The sequence below is a fragment of the Oncorhynchus tshawytscha genome, linkage group LG16 (assembly GCF_018296145.1).
Source record: "Oncorhynchus tshawytscha isolate Ot180627B linkage group LG16, Otsh_v2.0, whole genome shotgun sequence".
Classification (NCBI taxonomy): Eukaryota; Metazoa; Chordata; class Actinopteri; order Salmoniformes; family Salmonidae; genus Oncorhynchus; species Oncorhynchus tshawytscha.
Genome location: NC_056444.1, coordinates 54,631,603 through 54,648,486, shown reverse-complemented (window position 1 = coordinate 54,648,486; position 16,884 = coordinate 54,631,603). Strand labels below are relative to the sequence as shown.

Below are 16,884 nucleotides of genomic sequence, written 5' to 3'. Positions count from 1 at the left end.
GGTTGATGATTTCGGTAATGACAGTAAGTATATTATGACTGCGGTATGGATAAAAACTTTACATTTAATGTTGAAAATAAATGAGATAACATTGGCACAATCATGGATTCAAATTCAATCCATTTCATTTCAAAGTGCTTCAAAAAGTACATGACATACGTAGGCTAAAAACAACACGTACAAAAACAGAACAGAGCTGAACACGGTTTCAGCTGCTCAAAAGAGAGTTTTGGCATCTGGTATGCTGGTACCACAGGACACAATTCTATCAGCCAGGTTTTTCAGGGCGCCGCCCGCTCCATCAGGGGCACCCTTTCCATGGGACGCCTCCGTGAAATTCCAAGTTACAAGCTTAAATCCTCGCACGAACGGCACTGTTGAGGCTCGGTAAAAGTTGGTTCTATTCCAATATTGAGATGTGGACCCATCTGAAGATGAAATGGATGATCCTGGCATTTGGATGCTCCTCTCATATGCTCCTCAGTACTGGGTCAAGGTGAGCCCATGTGGCTGTGGCGGTGTGCTGAAGACAGGCTGACAGCGATGGAAAGGACTCCACGCTGCCCCCACCGAGATAAATAACTCCCGTATGGAGGGTCCCCTGCTGGTTTCCACCTCCAAAGGGAGTTTCTTTTATTTCCCTGGTGTATTTACAAATGTAGTTCTCACTGTAGTCTGTGTGAACCATTACGTCATTCTGGGTCAGGGTCTCGATCAACTCAGTCTTTTCAAACTGGTGCTTGATGTTACAAATTTGTCTGGAGAAGTTTGAGAGGTGGTCCTGTTTGAGGTCCACCAGCTTTTCAATGGAGGTATGCCTCTTCAAGAAACCCATTCCTCACTTCTTTCTCTTCAGTAGACCCATCTTTGCATTTCTCTGTTATTGGTACAGATTTAGTGACCCACTCCTCCCACACGATGATGTTTCCTTTCGTTGAAGGATCCAGTGTTGTGTGAAATGTCTTATGCTTGAATTTGCTGTATGTCCTGTAAACGTCACGACACACACTGGCCTGTACAGTGTCCCTTGGAGATGATGTTTCTATGACCCCCAAGCTGGTGCAGCTTCTTTCTCTTCAAGCCAAAGTTTACACATATATGTTTTGAAGCACATGTTTCCCTGTCTGTGACTCTTCGCTGACCAATCCAAAATGGCTTGAGTTTAAAAAATTGAGCCTTGGAAAGGCTGTGCCTTGGATTCTCAGACAGAAATCTTCTATGAAGATTTGCCATTCGTTAAGGCTCTCTCTCTTACAGAATATCTGGCTCTTTTTCCGGAGTTCCCATGTATTACAGTGGAGACTTCATCTTGATGAAGGAAGTGGCTAACAAGTGTGCGCATTAGTCTTCTCTGGCTGTTATTGGGTAATGTTCTTTGATGACCTCTCTTTGTAGTTTTCTGGACCAATCTGCCTTCCATGTTGACAACTACCTGCTTCCTCTTGGCCATCATCTCTAGTCTTTTCAGTCTTTTCTTCAAGGTTGACCAGCTCTTTGGTCCTCCCCAAAAGCTTCTCTTCTAAATATTGCAACTTTGACCTTGATTTTGATCATTTTTGGTCATTCCTTTGGGGTAGATGTCTTCATTGGTCCTGGTGTCTGTCGAGATGTCTCTCTTCTTTTAGGAGTTGAGTTGATGGCAGGGACATTTACCTGCCGAGGTGAGAATGGCTGTTCTCCTGGGGAGGCTGTGCCTTCTTGAAGATTTTGAATAACTTCATTTGCTTCTTGAACATGCTGAAGTGTATCTTTTTCCTGGCTTGATGGTGTCACATCCAATACAGCTTTTAGCTGTTTCTCCTGTAATACCTTTGAGTTTTCCCACCACTGTTTTGTCTTCTTTTCATGTTGCTTCTTTGTCAGATCTCGAGTTCTCTTGATTTGACAATTTTGCTTTAGTTTTTTTTACACCTGGAAATGGAAAGGAAGCATGACATGAAATGAGCATGTCTCAAAACATGGGAAAAAAAATCTTACTGTTATGGACACGTCATCCTATAGTAGAGACTGAATGACTTACTGATTGTGTGTGTGTGTGCGCGCGCATGTAGACTTCCTAACACTGTAGGGTATTGACTTCCTATAGACACTGTATGAGGCAATAGGCTTCATATATATATATATATATATATATAGATATATATATATATATATATATGCTAATTACTCTTGCTGTAACCTCTCCAACCCCTGACCTCTCTCTCTCTCTCTCTCCTTCCTTCTGTACTCTTCCAGCAGTTCTGGGTTGGTGTAAACCTTTTCTCTGAATTTTGTCAGGCTTCGCTAAAGCTTTCTTTTTGTCACTTGCTGACTGTCTGCAATTAAAACAGGACATAAAGCAGAATATCAACAGTTAATAAATCATATTTAAATTAAATAGTTTATTATATATATATATATATATATATATATATATATATATATATATATATATATATATATATATCTATATATATATATATATATAAAAAAAAATAGTCTGTATGATTAAATTCTCTATACCGAAACAGAAGTTCTCTCTACCGTAACTGGCCTTAAATAGCAGCGGTAAGTGAGAATGGTGTTGCGGAGGATGACAAACCTTAGCATGCTTTGCTGGCAATAGAAGCCATGACGACACATTTTTACTCATTGTACACAAGACATTAATGAAGTATATTTTCATAGAACATTTTACACGTAACATTTTTCTAAATGTGGAAAACTACCTGTATCTGTACTGATAATCAATAGTGTCGTGTACACAGCCTGACAAGGAGAATGTCTAACTTTTAACTGGAGAAACAAAGACATCTGCTTACCTGGTAGCCATCTTGAAGGTACTGGCAGATGTGTTGCTTCATTCAAATTTTATTTTAAATTGTCTCTGTGTGTGTGTGTGTGTGTGTGTGTGTAAACAGTCCTTCAAATATGTTGTGGGGGATGAGAACATCAGTCATAGACACTTTTCCAAAATGTTTTTATTATTATTTAAAAGTATTATTATTATACATGAAAATTCAGTTAATTTTTCTGTAATTTGAAAACATCTAGTAAAACATCCATTTATTTATTTTAGTCTGTTTAAATGACAACATATCATACATTCAGACAGAGCTGGATGTGTCGCGGTAATGAGAATTTCAGCAGAAAATTAATTCCCATCTTGGTGCAACACTATCTTTATTATGATATTTTGTTATAAAACATGTCATTTAGTAATATATTTAAAATCATTATTGCCATGGTATTTGAAATGGTTTAAGAATGTATATAGTAGGAGGAAGAGAGAGAGCAAGAGCCAAAAGACAAAGAGAACAGGAGAAAGAGAGCGAGAGACCGAGACGGAGAAAGAGCGAGAGAAAAAGAGAACCGGAGAAAGAGAGCGAGAGACCGAGACGGAGAAAGAGCGAGAGAAAAAGAGAACCGGAGAAAGAGAGCTAGAGACAGATAGAGACGGAGAGGGAGAAAGAGAGCTAGAGACAGAGACAGATACAGAGACGGAGAGAGAGCGAGAAACAGATACAGAGAAAGGGAGAAAGTCAGAAATAATGACCGGATGATATGAAGGACAGAGACTATTCTCTCACCGTGGTGGATGATGCCATTCTCCAGCAAAGCTTGACCCAGGTTGACCCCCTCATCTGGCTTGCTGATCTCTCCACTATCTATCAGCCAAGACACAAACTCACTGTGGGGAAACAGACAATATATGTATATATATTAGTGAAATAAAATATAAATGCAACATTTAGAGTTTTGGTCCCATGTTTTATGAGCTGAAATAAAAGATCCCCATATATTTTCCATGCGCACAAAAAGGTTATTTGTCTCAAATTGTATATTTGACAAGATAATCCATCTACCTGACAGGTGTGGCATATCAAGAAGCTGATTAAACAGCATGATCATTACACAGGTGCACCTTTCTGGGAACAATAAAATTCCACTCTAAAATGTGCACAACAATGCCACAGATGTCTCAAGTATTGATGGAGCGTGCAATTGCATTGCTGACTGCAGGAATGTCCAACAGAGCTGTTGGCAGATACATTTATATTCCATTCTCTACTATAAGCCGCCGCCAACGTCATTTTAGAGAATTTGGCAGTACATCCAACCGGCCTCACAACTGCAGACCGCATGTATGGTGTCGTGTGGGCGAGCGGTTTGCTGATGTCAACGTTGTGAACAGAGTGCCCATGATGGCGGTGAAGTTATGTATGGGCAGGTATAAGCTACGGACAACGAACACAATTGCATTTTATCGATGGCAATTTGAATGCACAGAAATATCGTGTCGAGATCCTGAGGCCCATTGTGAGGTCAATTTCCTTTTAAAAGGTATCGGAGACCAACAGATGCATATCTGTATTCCCAGTCATGTGAAACCCATAGATTAGGACCTTTTTTATTTATTTCAATTGACTAATTTCCTCATATGAACTGTAACTCAGTAAACTATTTTAAATTGTTGCACGTTGGGTTTATATTTATGTTCAGTAGATAGATTGAACATTTTTTAAATGACGTATGTTATCTGTTGAAAGTGAGTGCATACTTTCTTTGTGAACAGTATGTGGCCCCAGCAGGAAACAAACCCAAGCCACACAGGTCTAAAAAGTTCTGTTAAAAAAAATACTAAAATCACAAGGAATTCAGCAAAACAAGTGCAGAATTTAGGAAATCTGTTCACCGATTATCCCCCCCACCCAAAATGTGATTTGTGTCTCAATGTTGCCAAAATCCATCTCGCTCCATCTTCTCCCACATTGGACTTCCTCTCATCACCATATTTGGTGGAGAGTGGAAATGCCAACTGGATGCTTCAGATTTATACATCCGGTGAAACATCTAGCTCGTTGTTCTGTCTGTGACGTAGCTATCAAAACAGTGTCATTCGTTGATATGGGTTCTTGCGACAATGGCCCCCGTGCATATTGGGTAGCCGGTGCTAATTGGGTAGCCACCCAAGCTAGCTAGCCTTTTAGCTTCACATAGCCATGCAAAATAAAATCGGATTTAAAATTAAATATGCCCTGGCAAATATTGTTATACTTGCCGGTGTAACATAATATATTATCCCAGTTTGACATGCTGCTTCAATGTATTCACTCCCTTATCAGCTAAAAATAGAATATCATTTTTAGTCACGAAATAAAAGCACATGGCCACCTGTTTTTAGGCTTCCAAATAGCGTAGAATAACGTTATTTCTAAACAAAATACTTTTTGGAGGATTCTGATAAGGCTACAATGTTGTTTGGTTTATTGTTTGAACATCCGCTGAGGTTATAATATTTAGTTATCAATGCAACATAGGCTATTTGTTTAATGCCAAGCTAAACCAAGACAGCAATCTTGAATATAAAGTGATTTTGAAGTAGAGTAAATTCCCACATCACCATTGTGAAATAATCCGATTTATAATTAAATAATACGCCCTGGCAAATATTCTTACACTTGCCGGTGTAACCTACAACATTACCATAATTTGCTTTGCTGTTTCAAAGTATTCACTCCCATATCAGCTAAAAATAGAATTTCATCATGTTTTGGTCACAGAGAAAAAGCACATCTCTCGCAGCTGTTTTTACCAATGGCCTGGAATCAATAGTTATTACTTTTAAAACAAAATACATTTTTAGGGGAGTTCTAATAAGGCTACAATGTTGTTTGGTTTACTGTTTGAACATTCGCTAAGATTATATTTATTTATCAATGCAAAATAGGTTACTTTGATGCATGGCCTATAGATCAGATCAAGGAACCAAGTGAGCTTCATTGCCGACACCCCGCAAGGAATGATACGGTGCATTACAATCTTCATGTGGCACGGGAATACGTAGAATGTCGGAGCGCACCCTTTTGTGACGAAAAATGACATTGTGCTACGCTCTGTAGGGTCCGTCTCCGTAGGGTATAAATAGCCCTTTAAAGCCCTTTGTAACATAAGCTCTCCCAAAGCTACTTCTGCCTTCTCTCCCCTCCCTTTCACTCCTCTTCCTCGTCATCTCCTCCCACTTTCTATCCCTCTGCTCCTTCTCCCTTGCTCCCCTGGTCTCCCCTCCCACCAGCCTTAAACCCCATCTTTCTCCATTTATCCATCCATCTCTTTCATTTCTCGCTCCAAAAAGTGCCAATTCATGGCTTGTGTGGTGCCATTCATACAGAAGCGCTCTCACATAAATACAGATTCTCTCCTCAAAGTGTATTCTCCCTCTTCTGACACCAAGTGTTGGACAAATGTTTGGAGAGGAGAAAATTAAATTTCCGTCTGCTCAATCTTCCACACCACTGAGCAAAATCAATTCCCCGGAGAACGAGGAACAGTGAATGTGAGCGTGTGTCTGATTGTGTGAATGTGTGTTTGAGCGAGCATTCCTGCGAAAGCAGGTTAAATGTGTGATTCCTATGTGCATGTTCATGCAAAATGTGTGTGTGTGTGTGCATGCGTGTGTGTGTGTGTGTGTGTGTGTGTGTGTGTGTCATTCCACCAATTCGGTGCCTTTTGAGATGTGTAACTTTGTAAAACAAAAAGAAAAAAAAGGTGTGATTTCAACAAACCAAAAAACCATAATAAAGAGCACATGTTCAACTTAAGAAAAAACGTTCTCCCATCAAGAGGTTAAATAAAATAAACGACTATAGTAAGTGCCTATTAAATGTCAAATTAAGTAACAGGTTGACGATTTCATTAAAAAAAAAAAAAATCTGCCATAAATCCCCTTGTGACAGGAAATAATGGAAGCTTGTGTGCAACAGCCAGGGGCAATTGAATGCAAGCTTCACAAAAAAACATGTCATTAGTCAAATATTTCTAGCCTGACTATGGGTAAACAGGGTTGCCGTGTTACGATAGAGCCAATCAGTTTTCCACCACAAAACACCAGAAAATGGCCAAAAAGAGTAGAACCAGCTCACCTACTTCTCAAATATGATTGAACTATTAGATGTATACTGAACGAAAACCTAAAAACGCAACAATTTCAAAGATTTTACCGAGCTACAGTTCATAGAAGGAAATCAGTCTATTGGCATAAATTCATTAGGCCCTAATCTATGGATTTCACGACTAGGCAGGGGTGCAGCCATGGGTGGGCCTGGGAGGGCATGGTGAGTTGCCCCTAGTGCCCACTCCCTTACCCTATAATTCTGGATTTGTTTGTGACTAATTTGTATACAGGTAGACCAGAAAATCCACATCCCTGATTGGCAGATGAGTGGCAACTCTGATTAGAACACCTGCTGCTCATTTGTTGTTCTTTACAAATTCTCTTTTGAATTCAAATAAAAATGTTGTTCCTACACACTGAAAGGCTGTAAAGCTGAACCATACAGGTACGCTATCCCTGATGCAATGAAAATAATTTAAAAAAAAATGAAATAATGAAGTAAGCTTTGTGCAACGTCTTTCAACGCAAAGCCATAACACCTTTTTGTTTCTCTGAATTTGTGGGTTTTACACACCAGCCAAGCTTCTGGGAGAGAGCGATGATTCTCTTTTGAATGGGGCATAGACCCACACACTTGGGAGCCAGGCACACCTACTGGATAGCCAGGCCCAGCTAATCGGAAGTTTTTCCACAAATGGGCTTTATTACAGACGGAAATACTCCTCAGCACCACCCCGCTTCAGACAAAGCCGGATGTGGAGGTCCTGGGCTGACGGGGTTACACATGGTCTGCAGTTGTGAGGCCGGTTGGATGTACTGCCCAATTCTCTAAAACGACATTAGAGGTGGCTTATGGTAGAGAAATGAATATTCAATTCTCTGGAAAGACCTCTGTTGGACATTCCTGCAGTCAGCATGCCGATTGCACACTCCCTCAAAACTTAAGGCATCTGTGGCAGTGTTGTGTGACAATACTGCACATTTTAGAGTGGGATTTTATTGTCCCCAGCACACATGCTGTTTAATCAGCTTCTTGATATGACACACCTGTCAGGTGGATGTATTAACAAATTTGTTAACAAATTTAACAAATTTGTGCAGAACATTTTAGAGAAGTAAGCTTTTTGTGAGTATAGAACATTTCTATTTAAAATATCAAAGGGAAGCAAAAGGCCCTCATTTCGTGGAACAACCCATGTTTGCTCATGTGCTCTGGTGCGAAAGCAGCCTTGACGTGCGATTCCTGTGCATTTGTTTTCATAATAAATGTGTTCATGAGCATTCCTGCGAAAGCAGGCCAAATGTGTGATTTCTGTGTGTGTTAATGCCAAAATGTATGTATGCATGTGTTTATGCAATGTGTGTGTGTTCATGCAATGTGTGTGTGGTCTTGTTCTATCCTCGGACCTGAAATCCCCCAAAGTCCCCACAAGGATAGTAAAACAAGGAAAAGTATCACATCCCCACAAGCAGTAAATGCTATTTTAAGTTTAGGGGTTAGGTTTAGGGTTAGGCGTTAGTGTTATCAAATCAAAGTTTTGTGGTCACGTACACAGATTTGCTGATTTTATCGCAAGTGCAGCGAAATTCTTGCGTTTCTAGCTCCAAAAGTGCAGTAATACCTACAGTAGCAATAAAAATACACACATAATCAAGACAAATAAAAAGTAAGTTATATAAGATGAGCCATGACTAGAATACAGTATATACATATAAATTGAGTGAAACTGTATGTAAACATTGTTAATGTGACCATTGTTCAATGACTCCGTAGATAGAATGCTGCCCTAAGTTTCAGGGCAGGGTACTTGGCTGAGGCCGGATAGTGGTGACTGTAACAGTCTGATGGTCCCAGCTTTGATGCACATGTACGGTCTCTGCCTTCTAGATGGTAGCGGGGTGAACAGGCCATGCCTCGGATAGCTGAGGTCCTTGATGATCTTCTTGGCCTTCCTGTGACACCGGGTGCTGTAGATGTTCTGGAGGTCAGTGTGATGCTTTGGGCTGACTGCACCACCCTCTGTGGTTGCAGATGGTGCAATTGCCGTACCAGGCGGTGATACAGCCCGATAGGATGCTCTCAATAATGCATCTGATTAATTTTAATTTTGTGAGGGTCTTGGGGGCCAAGACAAATGTATTCAACCTCCTGAGGTTGAAGAGGCCCTGCTGCGCCTTCTTCACCACACTGTCTGTGTGAAGGGACCATTTCAGGTTGTCAGTGATGTGCACACGGAGGAACTTGAAGCTTTTGACCCGCTCCATTGCAGCCCAGTCACTGTGGGTGGGGTGCTCTCTCTGCGGTCTCTTGTAGTCCACAATCAGCTCCTTCATTTTGTTGACTTTGAGGGAGAGGTTATTTTTCTTGCTACACTCCGCCAGGGCTCTCACATCCTCCCTGTAGGCTGTCTCGTCATTGTTGGTAATCAGGCCTACCACTGTTGTATCATCAGCAAACTTGATGATTGAGTTGGAGACGTGGCCATGCAGTCATGAGTGAACGAGGAGTACAGAAGGGGGCTGAGCATGCACCCGTGTGGCCCCCATGTTGAAGATGAGCGTGGCGTTGGTGTTGCTGCCTACCTTCACCACTTGGGGTCGGCCCATCAGGAAGTCCAGGACCCAGTTGCACAGGGAGTGGTTCTGATGCAGGGCCCTGAGCTTAATGATGAGCTTGGAGGGCACTATGGTGTTGAAGGCTGAGCTGTAGAAGATGAACAGCATTCTTACATAGGTATTTCTATTGTCCAGGTGGGATAGGGCATTGTGCAGTGCAGTGGCGATTATGTCGTCCGTGGATCTGTTGAGGCGATATTCAAATTGTATTGGGTCTAGGGTGTCAGGTAGGGTGGAGGTGATATGGTCCTTAACTAGCCTCAAAGCACTTCAATGACAAAATGCAACAGGTCTATAGTCATTTAGTTCAGTTAACATCACTTTCTTGGGTACAGGAACAATGGACAAGCTTGAAGCAAGTGGGGATAGCAGACTGGGATATGGAGATAGAGCATGTCCGTAAACGCTCAGGCAAGCTGGTCTGCACATGCTCAGAGGACGCGGCTTGGGATGCCGTCTGGGCTGGCAGCCTTGCGAGGATTAGCATGCTTAAATGACTTGCTCACGTCAGCCACGGAGAACGAGAGCACACAGTCCTCATGAGCGTCAGGGGCCCACATCGGCGGCTCTAAGGTGTGCGGGCAAAAGGTATTTAGCTCGTCCGGGAGCGAGGTGTCCTCAACGTTGCTGGCTTTCCCTTTATAATCTGTGATCGTCTGAAGTCCCTGCCACATACGTCTCGTGTCTGAGTCATTGAATTGCAACTCCAGTTTGTCCCTGTACTGCTGTTTTTCCTTTTGGATTACCTTACGGAGGTCGTAGCTGGTCTGTTAGTACACGTCCATGTTCCCAGTCACCTTGCCATGGTTAAATGCAGTGGTTTGCGCTTTCAATTTTGCGTGAATGCTGCCATCTATCCACAGATTTTGATTAGGATAAGTTCTAATCGTCACAGTGGGAACAACACCATCTATGCACTAGCTGATGAACCCAGTCACCGAGTCAGTGTATACGTCGATACTATTCTCAGGCGACCCGAAACATTTCCCAGTCCACGTGTTCAAAACAAGCTTGAAGCATAGATTTGGACTGGTCAGACCATAGTTAAAATAGTCCTTACCACAGGAGCTTCCCATTAAAGTTCCTGCCTAGGTGGGGAGAAGTAGAATGGAGGCGTGATCTGATTTGCCTAAGGGAGTGCGGGGGAGGGCCTTGCAGCCATCCTGGAAGGGAGAGTAGCAATGATCCAGAGTCAGTGTTGCACATGTAGCACAGGACATGCGCTGATAGAATTTCGGTTTCCTTCAAATTTCCTTTATTAAAGTCCCCAGCTACAATAAATGTGACCTCAGGATATGCGGTTTCCAGTTTGCATGTAGTCCAGTGTAGTTCCTTAAGAGCTGTCGGCTTCGGGGGGAATATACACGGTATGTGACAATGACCGAATAACGGGGACAATATATCCAGAAGAGCCATGATTCCCGTAAAACAGAGTACGTTACAGTTCCTGATGTCTCTCTGGAAAGAGACCCTTGTCATCAGCTAGTCTATTTTATTGTCCAGGGACTGAACATTAGCAAGTTTTATACTTGGAAGCGGTGGATGGTATGCATGACACCTGAGTCTGACTAGGACCTCACTCCTTCTACCTTTTGGTACAGCCCCCAGGATGAACAGAGCTGCCTCGGAAAGGATCCAGGGTCAGGGAAAATCTCATTTTTGCTTGAATTCCTGGTGAGTGACCACGGATCTAAAATCCTAAAGTTTTTTCCCGGCTGTCGGTAATAATAAATAATAATAATAATAATTCTGAGAAATAACACACACACACACACACACACACACACACACACACACACACACACACATAAAAAAAAGACACTACAAAGTTGGCTAGAAGCTAAAAACAGGACAACCGTGTCTGTCCGCACTGTCTGGTCCTCCATTTAGGTTTAGTGGTAAAGGTTAGGGTTAAGGGAAATAGGATGTTGAATGGAAATCAATGAGGTAGCCACAAGGATAGAAAAACAAGTGTGTGCGTGCCTCGGTCTGTGTAAGCATGCTTATGTGCCCTGCTGCAAAAGCAGAATAAAAGTGTGATTCCCGCATGTTCACGCCAAAATGTGTGTGGGTATCACTGTGAAAGCAGTAAACGTGTGACTCCTGTGGCGTGTGTCTTCATGCTAGAACACAGACACCTTGAGCCATCTGCTCCCACCTGAGCTCGTCTGTCCGGTTGACTAACAATGGGAATATTTTACCATAAATAAGAGTCACTCATGACCTACTGAATTGGGGTACTGCTTTTTTTGGCATGTGGTGGTGTTGTTGGTATGTGTTTGGAGGTGATTGTCAGCCAGATCTGTGTAGTGCACCTCTCACAAGTGTGTTTTTTCCCGACTGTGTATGTATGTGTGTGTGTGACGGTGTGTGTGGCTGCGTGTGTTTTTCAAAGAGACATGCTGCTGATTGACATTGGCAGAAGGCTCAAGTGGACTCTGGCCAGGTGGGGTGTTACGTAAGCGTTCTGGTTCATTTTGACACTGGAGCGGTCACACAGAGGAGTAAATCACTGCTAATGATGAGAATACAGAGAGGCTGTGTGTGTGTGTGTGAGCACGCACTTGTGTACACATGTGTATCTGAAGCTTCATAAATTCTTTACCTACAGCATGCTAGAATGAGGTCTTCCAAATTAGCTATTGGAAATATTGTTATCAGTCAGTCAACAAGAGGCTTGCTTCCTCTTGAACAAGGGACCCGAGGTAAAAATGTCAAGTAGGTCCCCTTGTGAAATAGGGCACTAAGTGTACAAAACATTAAGAACACCTTCCTACTATTGAGTTCAACCCCTCTTTCGACCTCAGAAGTGTAAAATTACAGACAATATCTTTATCAACATTTTGCACCTCAGCTTTATGGCTTAAATTTTAAATAAGCATGCATTTATTTTACTTTAAATATGTTCCATTATTTCTGATTGGGTTGGCAAAACTCAATTTAGGGTGGGCAAAGCCCAATCCAGCACACTCCTAGAACCGGCCCTGGATGTGATTTCTGAACAATGTGTGTGTTTTCCAAAGCAGAAGAAGAGTTTAACTTTCCAGAGCAGCTGCAAAAGACACACAGAAAAAAAACACCAACCAGTTAGTTTCAAGCAATCGGTCACATTTAGTCCTTTCTTCATTCCACCCCTGGTTTTTAGGGATTATGTTTACACATGCAGTGTAAAAGAACTTTGTTCAGGGAATGTGTGGCTGGAAAGTGAGGATCATTTGAAAAACAAGTAAGCCTGCTGTGACAAGCAATGAGTGTACAAAACATTAAGAACACCTCCCTAATTAAGTTACACCCCTCCCCTTTTTCCCTCAGAACAGCCTCAATTCGTCGGGGCATGGACTCTACAAAGTGTTGAAAGCGTTCCACAGGGATGTTGACCACAATGCTTCCCACAGTTGCGTCAAGTTGGCTGGATGTCCTTTGGGTGGTGGACCCTTCTTGATACACACGGGAAACTGTTGAGTGTAAAAACCCAGCAGCATTGCAGTTCTTGACACAACCCGGTGCACCTGGCATCTACTACCATACCCCATTCAAAGGCACTTCAATCTTTTGTCTTGCACATTCACCCTCTGAATGGCACATATACACAAGGTCTCAATTGTCTCGAGGCTTAACAATCCATCTTTAAACATGTCTCCTCCCTTTTATCTACACTGATTGAAGTGGATTTAACTAGTGACATCAATAAGGGATCATAGCTTTCACCTGGATTCACCTGGTCAGACTGTCATGGAAAGAGCAGGTGTTCATAATGTTTTGTAAAGTCTGTGTTGCCTTGATTGCAAAATGTTGTTTCTAATGTACAAGATACTAATCTGTAAAAAAAAAAATAATTACCACATCAGTAAGCACAAGAATGTTCCAACCTAGGTCGTATTTATTAGTGCACAACGTAGCAAAACAGCAAAAATGTTTTCACACAAAACCAAGCCTTTCTTATTACACAAGTAATAAGAAAGAAGAACCATGGTTCCCTCCATGGTTCTTCCTTTCGTGCCTAATGAATACAGACCTGGCCCTGGTGCATTGCCATACCCATGATGCAATACAGGCCCAAAATGTGGAAGGCTAAAAGAAGAACCAAAGTGTGACCAACCACCCAAATACGCTGCTGACAAATGGTGGAATTAAGGGAGCTGCGTAAATAAGAGGCACTACCAAATCGGCATTCTGCATGAGATTCATTTAATCTAACAACCACACTTAGTGAGCAATGCAGTCTCCCGAAGTGAGCTATGCTAATTTATAATAACATCAGAACTAGAGCGGTTAGAGAGGAATAGAAACAGGAAGAGAGGGAAAGTGAGAGCCTCTTGTTCACTCTACAGTGAGGTGCTGGCAGGAGGTAAGAGTGCTGAAAAACGCCTAGTGCTGACATGGAACGCTTTTCTCAGACAGCCACGGAGAAGAGAGAGCAAGTGCGCACAGGCGCACACACACACACACACACACACACACACACGCTCGCACGTGCGATCACACACTCAAACACAAACAGTCTATATGGTTGCATTAAGAGGTAGAGTGCTTTTCCTGGAAAAGGATACATTAGGAGCCCGGACTAGATGTCTAGCAGAGTGATCAAAAATACAAAATAATCAGAAAACATGGATGGCTTGACGCACTGAGCTTGTCTGGGTACGAGACAGTCAGTAGAGTAAACATCTTCGGGGAAAGAAAAGGAGGGGTTAGTTTATTGTCATTTTATAGCACCTCGTCTTCGATATGATAGTAGTTACCTTCCGGGACAAAATCTTGACTTAACGGCCACATTTGGTTTATATTTGAGTTGTCAACAAACGGGAATTCTTCTTGAAATAAATCGCCCGCCCTTTGAAATGCTTGCGTTGATTCGTGGGGTTGAAAAACAGGTTAGAATGTGTACGTTGACCACTTATTGGTGTCATCAACCAAAAACTCCATTGATTTCCAACGTCATTATTTTGACCTATGACATCGATAGATGCTGGTTGGCTCAATGTATTTTTGCCCGGTGGGCATAGTGAACTTTAACCCTTTACTAATCGAATACAGGAAACTACCCTACCTGTCAGTGTACTCTCAAATAATACTGAAAGCTGAAGATAAAATGAAAACAGCCCCACCTATAATGCTCATCGAATCTTACCTCCCTGACATTTCATTGCGGTTTACAGTTCTATAGAAACTCATTAAATATTTCCCTTGGATGCTGACTCTCCATAAAGTAAGCTCCAGTGATCCCCCCCAAAAAAAAAAAAATTGTGCCAAATAATAATTTTAATAACTGTTCGGAATCTCGCAAAACACTGTGTGTGGAGCTGTGGGGCATAATGGAAAATGCATTACAGGAGGCAAACTAGGCCCTCATTGTTCATTCACAGCATTGAAAGACTGGGGGGGGCTGCTTAGTCCAGCAGCTCGCTGTTGAAGGGTCTGTCTAATGATGTCCTCGCAGTTAAAGGGAAGGTCTCTTCCTTAAGGAAGCTCTATACGTGTCGGTTGAAAACAGTCGCCTCCGACAACAAGTTCGTGGCTCCCAACACAGGATGGAAAACAACTCCCAGTCATCTCACTCATCAGTTGGGGTTGGGAAACTGATTGTGTTAGTGAGTGGTGTGTAGTGTGTGGCGTGAATGATTGCACCGGGTTTGCTTGTGTGTGTGTGTGTGCACGAGCACGTGTGCACATGGATGAGGAAAGGCCGGCAGACTCAGGAAGCGCCTGCTTAATGATACGGTGTGTAAGGGAATCAACTTAGGCCGTTCCATATGCAAGGGTGATTACAGTAGGTATCATTATGGCAGGCTAGGAGAGATGTAATGATAGGGCCAGGTTAGGCATTCTGCCATTCAATTCCTCCTCTACTTCTCAGTGGCCGGTAATTATATGCAACAGAAATTAGTCATGGAATGGTTAGATAGAATGGATGGAGCCCTTTTCAACACAACATCCCTGTTGTGATCCACCTCCCTCAGAACTACAGAATGTAGGGATTTCACATATTATTATCATCAATGTATATATAATATGATCACTATTAACGGCAGAAGTTTTGGTTCAGTGGAAGAATCCCATAGTTTTCATGTATTTGTACCTCAAAGATGTCTTAAAAGTACCCTTGTTCCCAGTTGAAAGGTCACCCCCTCAACTGAGCACCTATTGTTGTCATCCAACCACTGTACCATTTGAGATTTCAAGCTTAGCCTGCACAAAGGCAATGGACTGTTCAGTGTGGAAGAACTCACTTTCCCATGAAGCACTTGGGAACGATGCTCAGCTTCCGACGCCGGTCCTTGATCAGGTGGCGGCTCTTGGTCATCATCATGTGGTAGAGTTTCTCGCCCTTCTCGGCGATCATCACATAGGCATCCCGCTCCATCCCCAGCTTCAGACCTGCAACAGACAAACACTCAAGGGGTCAGACACCAAAGCATTTTGCATATGACGCTCATTATCGAAAGCCTGAGTTGACTATAAACTGTTTTAATATATTTCTAACCCAACAGTGAGTCTAGGGGTAACGATAAACTGTGTGGTCCGAGAATGTGTATGAGTGTGTGCGCGAGAGAGAGGTAAAGACTACAGATCATTCCTCTCACTGCCTAAGACATCATGCTGATTCACATGTCTGACACTCTGGCTGGAATGGGGGGCAGCAGCTATTGTCCCACAGTGCCAGCAAAAACAAAAGAGGGCCCAACACCGAGCCCTGAGGGACACCATTTCCTCCAGTCTGCCTTCAGACATCTATGCGTTTCAGCCCCCGGGGGGGGGGAAAGAGGCTGTCACGGGGCTGTGAGAAGACACAATGCCCCTGCCTGTATGGTCCCGTTGAGGTTTCTGACACGGTACAGGGGTAGGAGAGGAACGGAGCATGGCGGCTCGCATCTGCCGCCTCCTATGGAGGGAAAGCCAGAAGTTAGTCTGTCCAGGTCTAGAACAATGTACTGTGTCGCCTGCTAATGTACTGTGACGCCACAGAGTTCTTTATCTTTAGTGTAGAGCAGCAGTTATGTTTACCAAGCTGCAACACCCTTGAGTGAGAAATATGTTCAATTATGACAAATATGTACAGACAATTCAAAACTAGTCTGTTGATGTTGAGCCCTTTGAAGGTCCAGCATGCTCATAAAGCTTCTAAACCGTAACTCCAACATGGGGCTCTCTGAGCAGCTTAACTCCACTGTGGGGCTAACTGAACTTTGGAGCGTCACTGTGAGGCTCTCTGATTGGCTAAACTCCACAGTGGAGCTCAGTTAGCTGCTAAACTACACTGTTGGGCTCTCTGAACTTTGGAGCTCCATCACCAGGCTCTCTGACTAACTCAACTCCATTGTCAGCCTCTCGGTCCTGTTAAACCGTGGGACTCAGACAATTCCAACAAAATTTGCGGGGGTGCCAGAGCTGGG

The 16,884-nt window shown here is 42.8% G+C and overlaps 1 protein-coding gene across 1 annotated transcript in view; it reads right to left on the bottom strand.

Moving 5' to 3' along the window:
- The window catches only part of LOC112215929 (phosphatidylinositol 3,4,5-trisphosphate-dependent Rac exchanger 1 protein), a 106,063-nt gene that overhangs the window by 47,309 nt on the left and 41,870 nt on the right, over positions 1-16,884 (bottom strand). The window contains exons 10-11 of the mRNA XM_042299365.1: positions 15,721-15,868; positions 3,570-3,670 (exon numbers count right to left, since the gene is read on the bottom strand). Of these exons, the coding sequence (XP_042155299.1) occupies positions 3,570-3,670; positions 15,721-15,868 (249 nt within the window). The remainder of the gene's footprint in view (positions 1-3,569; positions 3,671-15,720; positions 15,869-16,884) is intronic.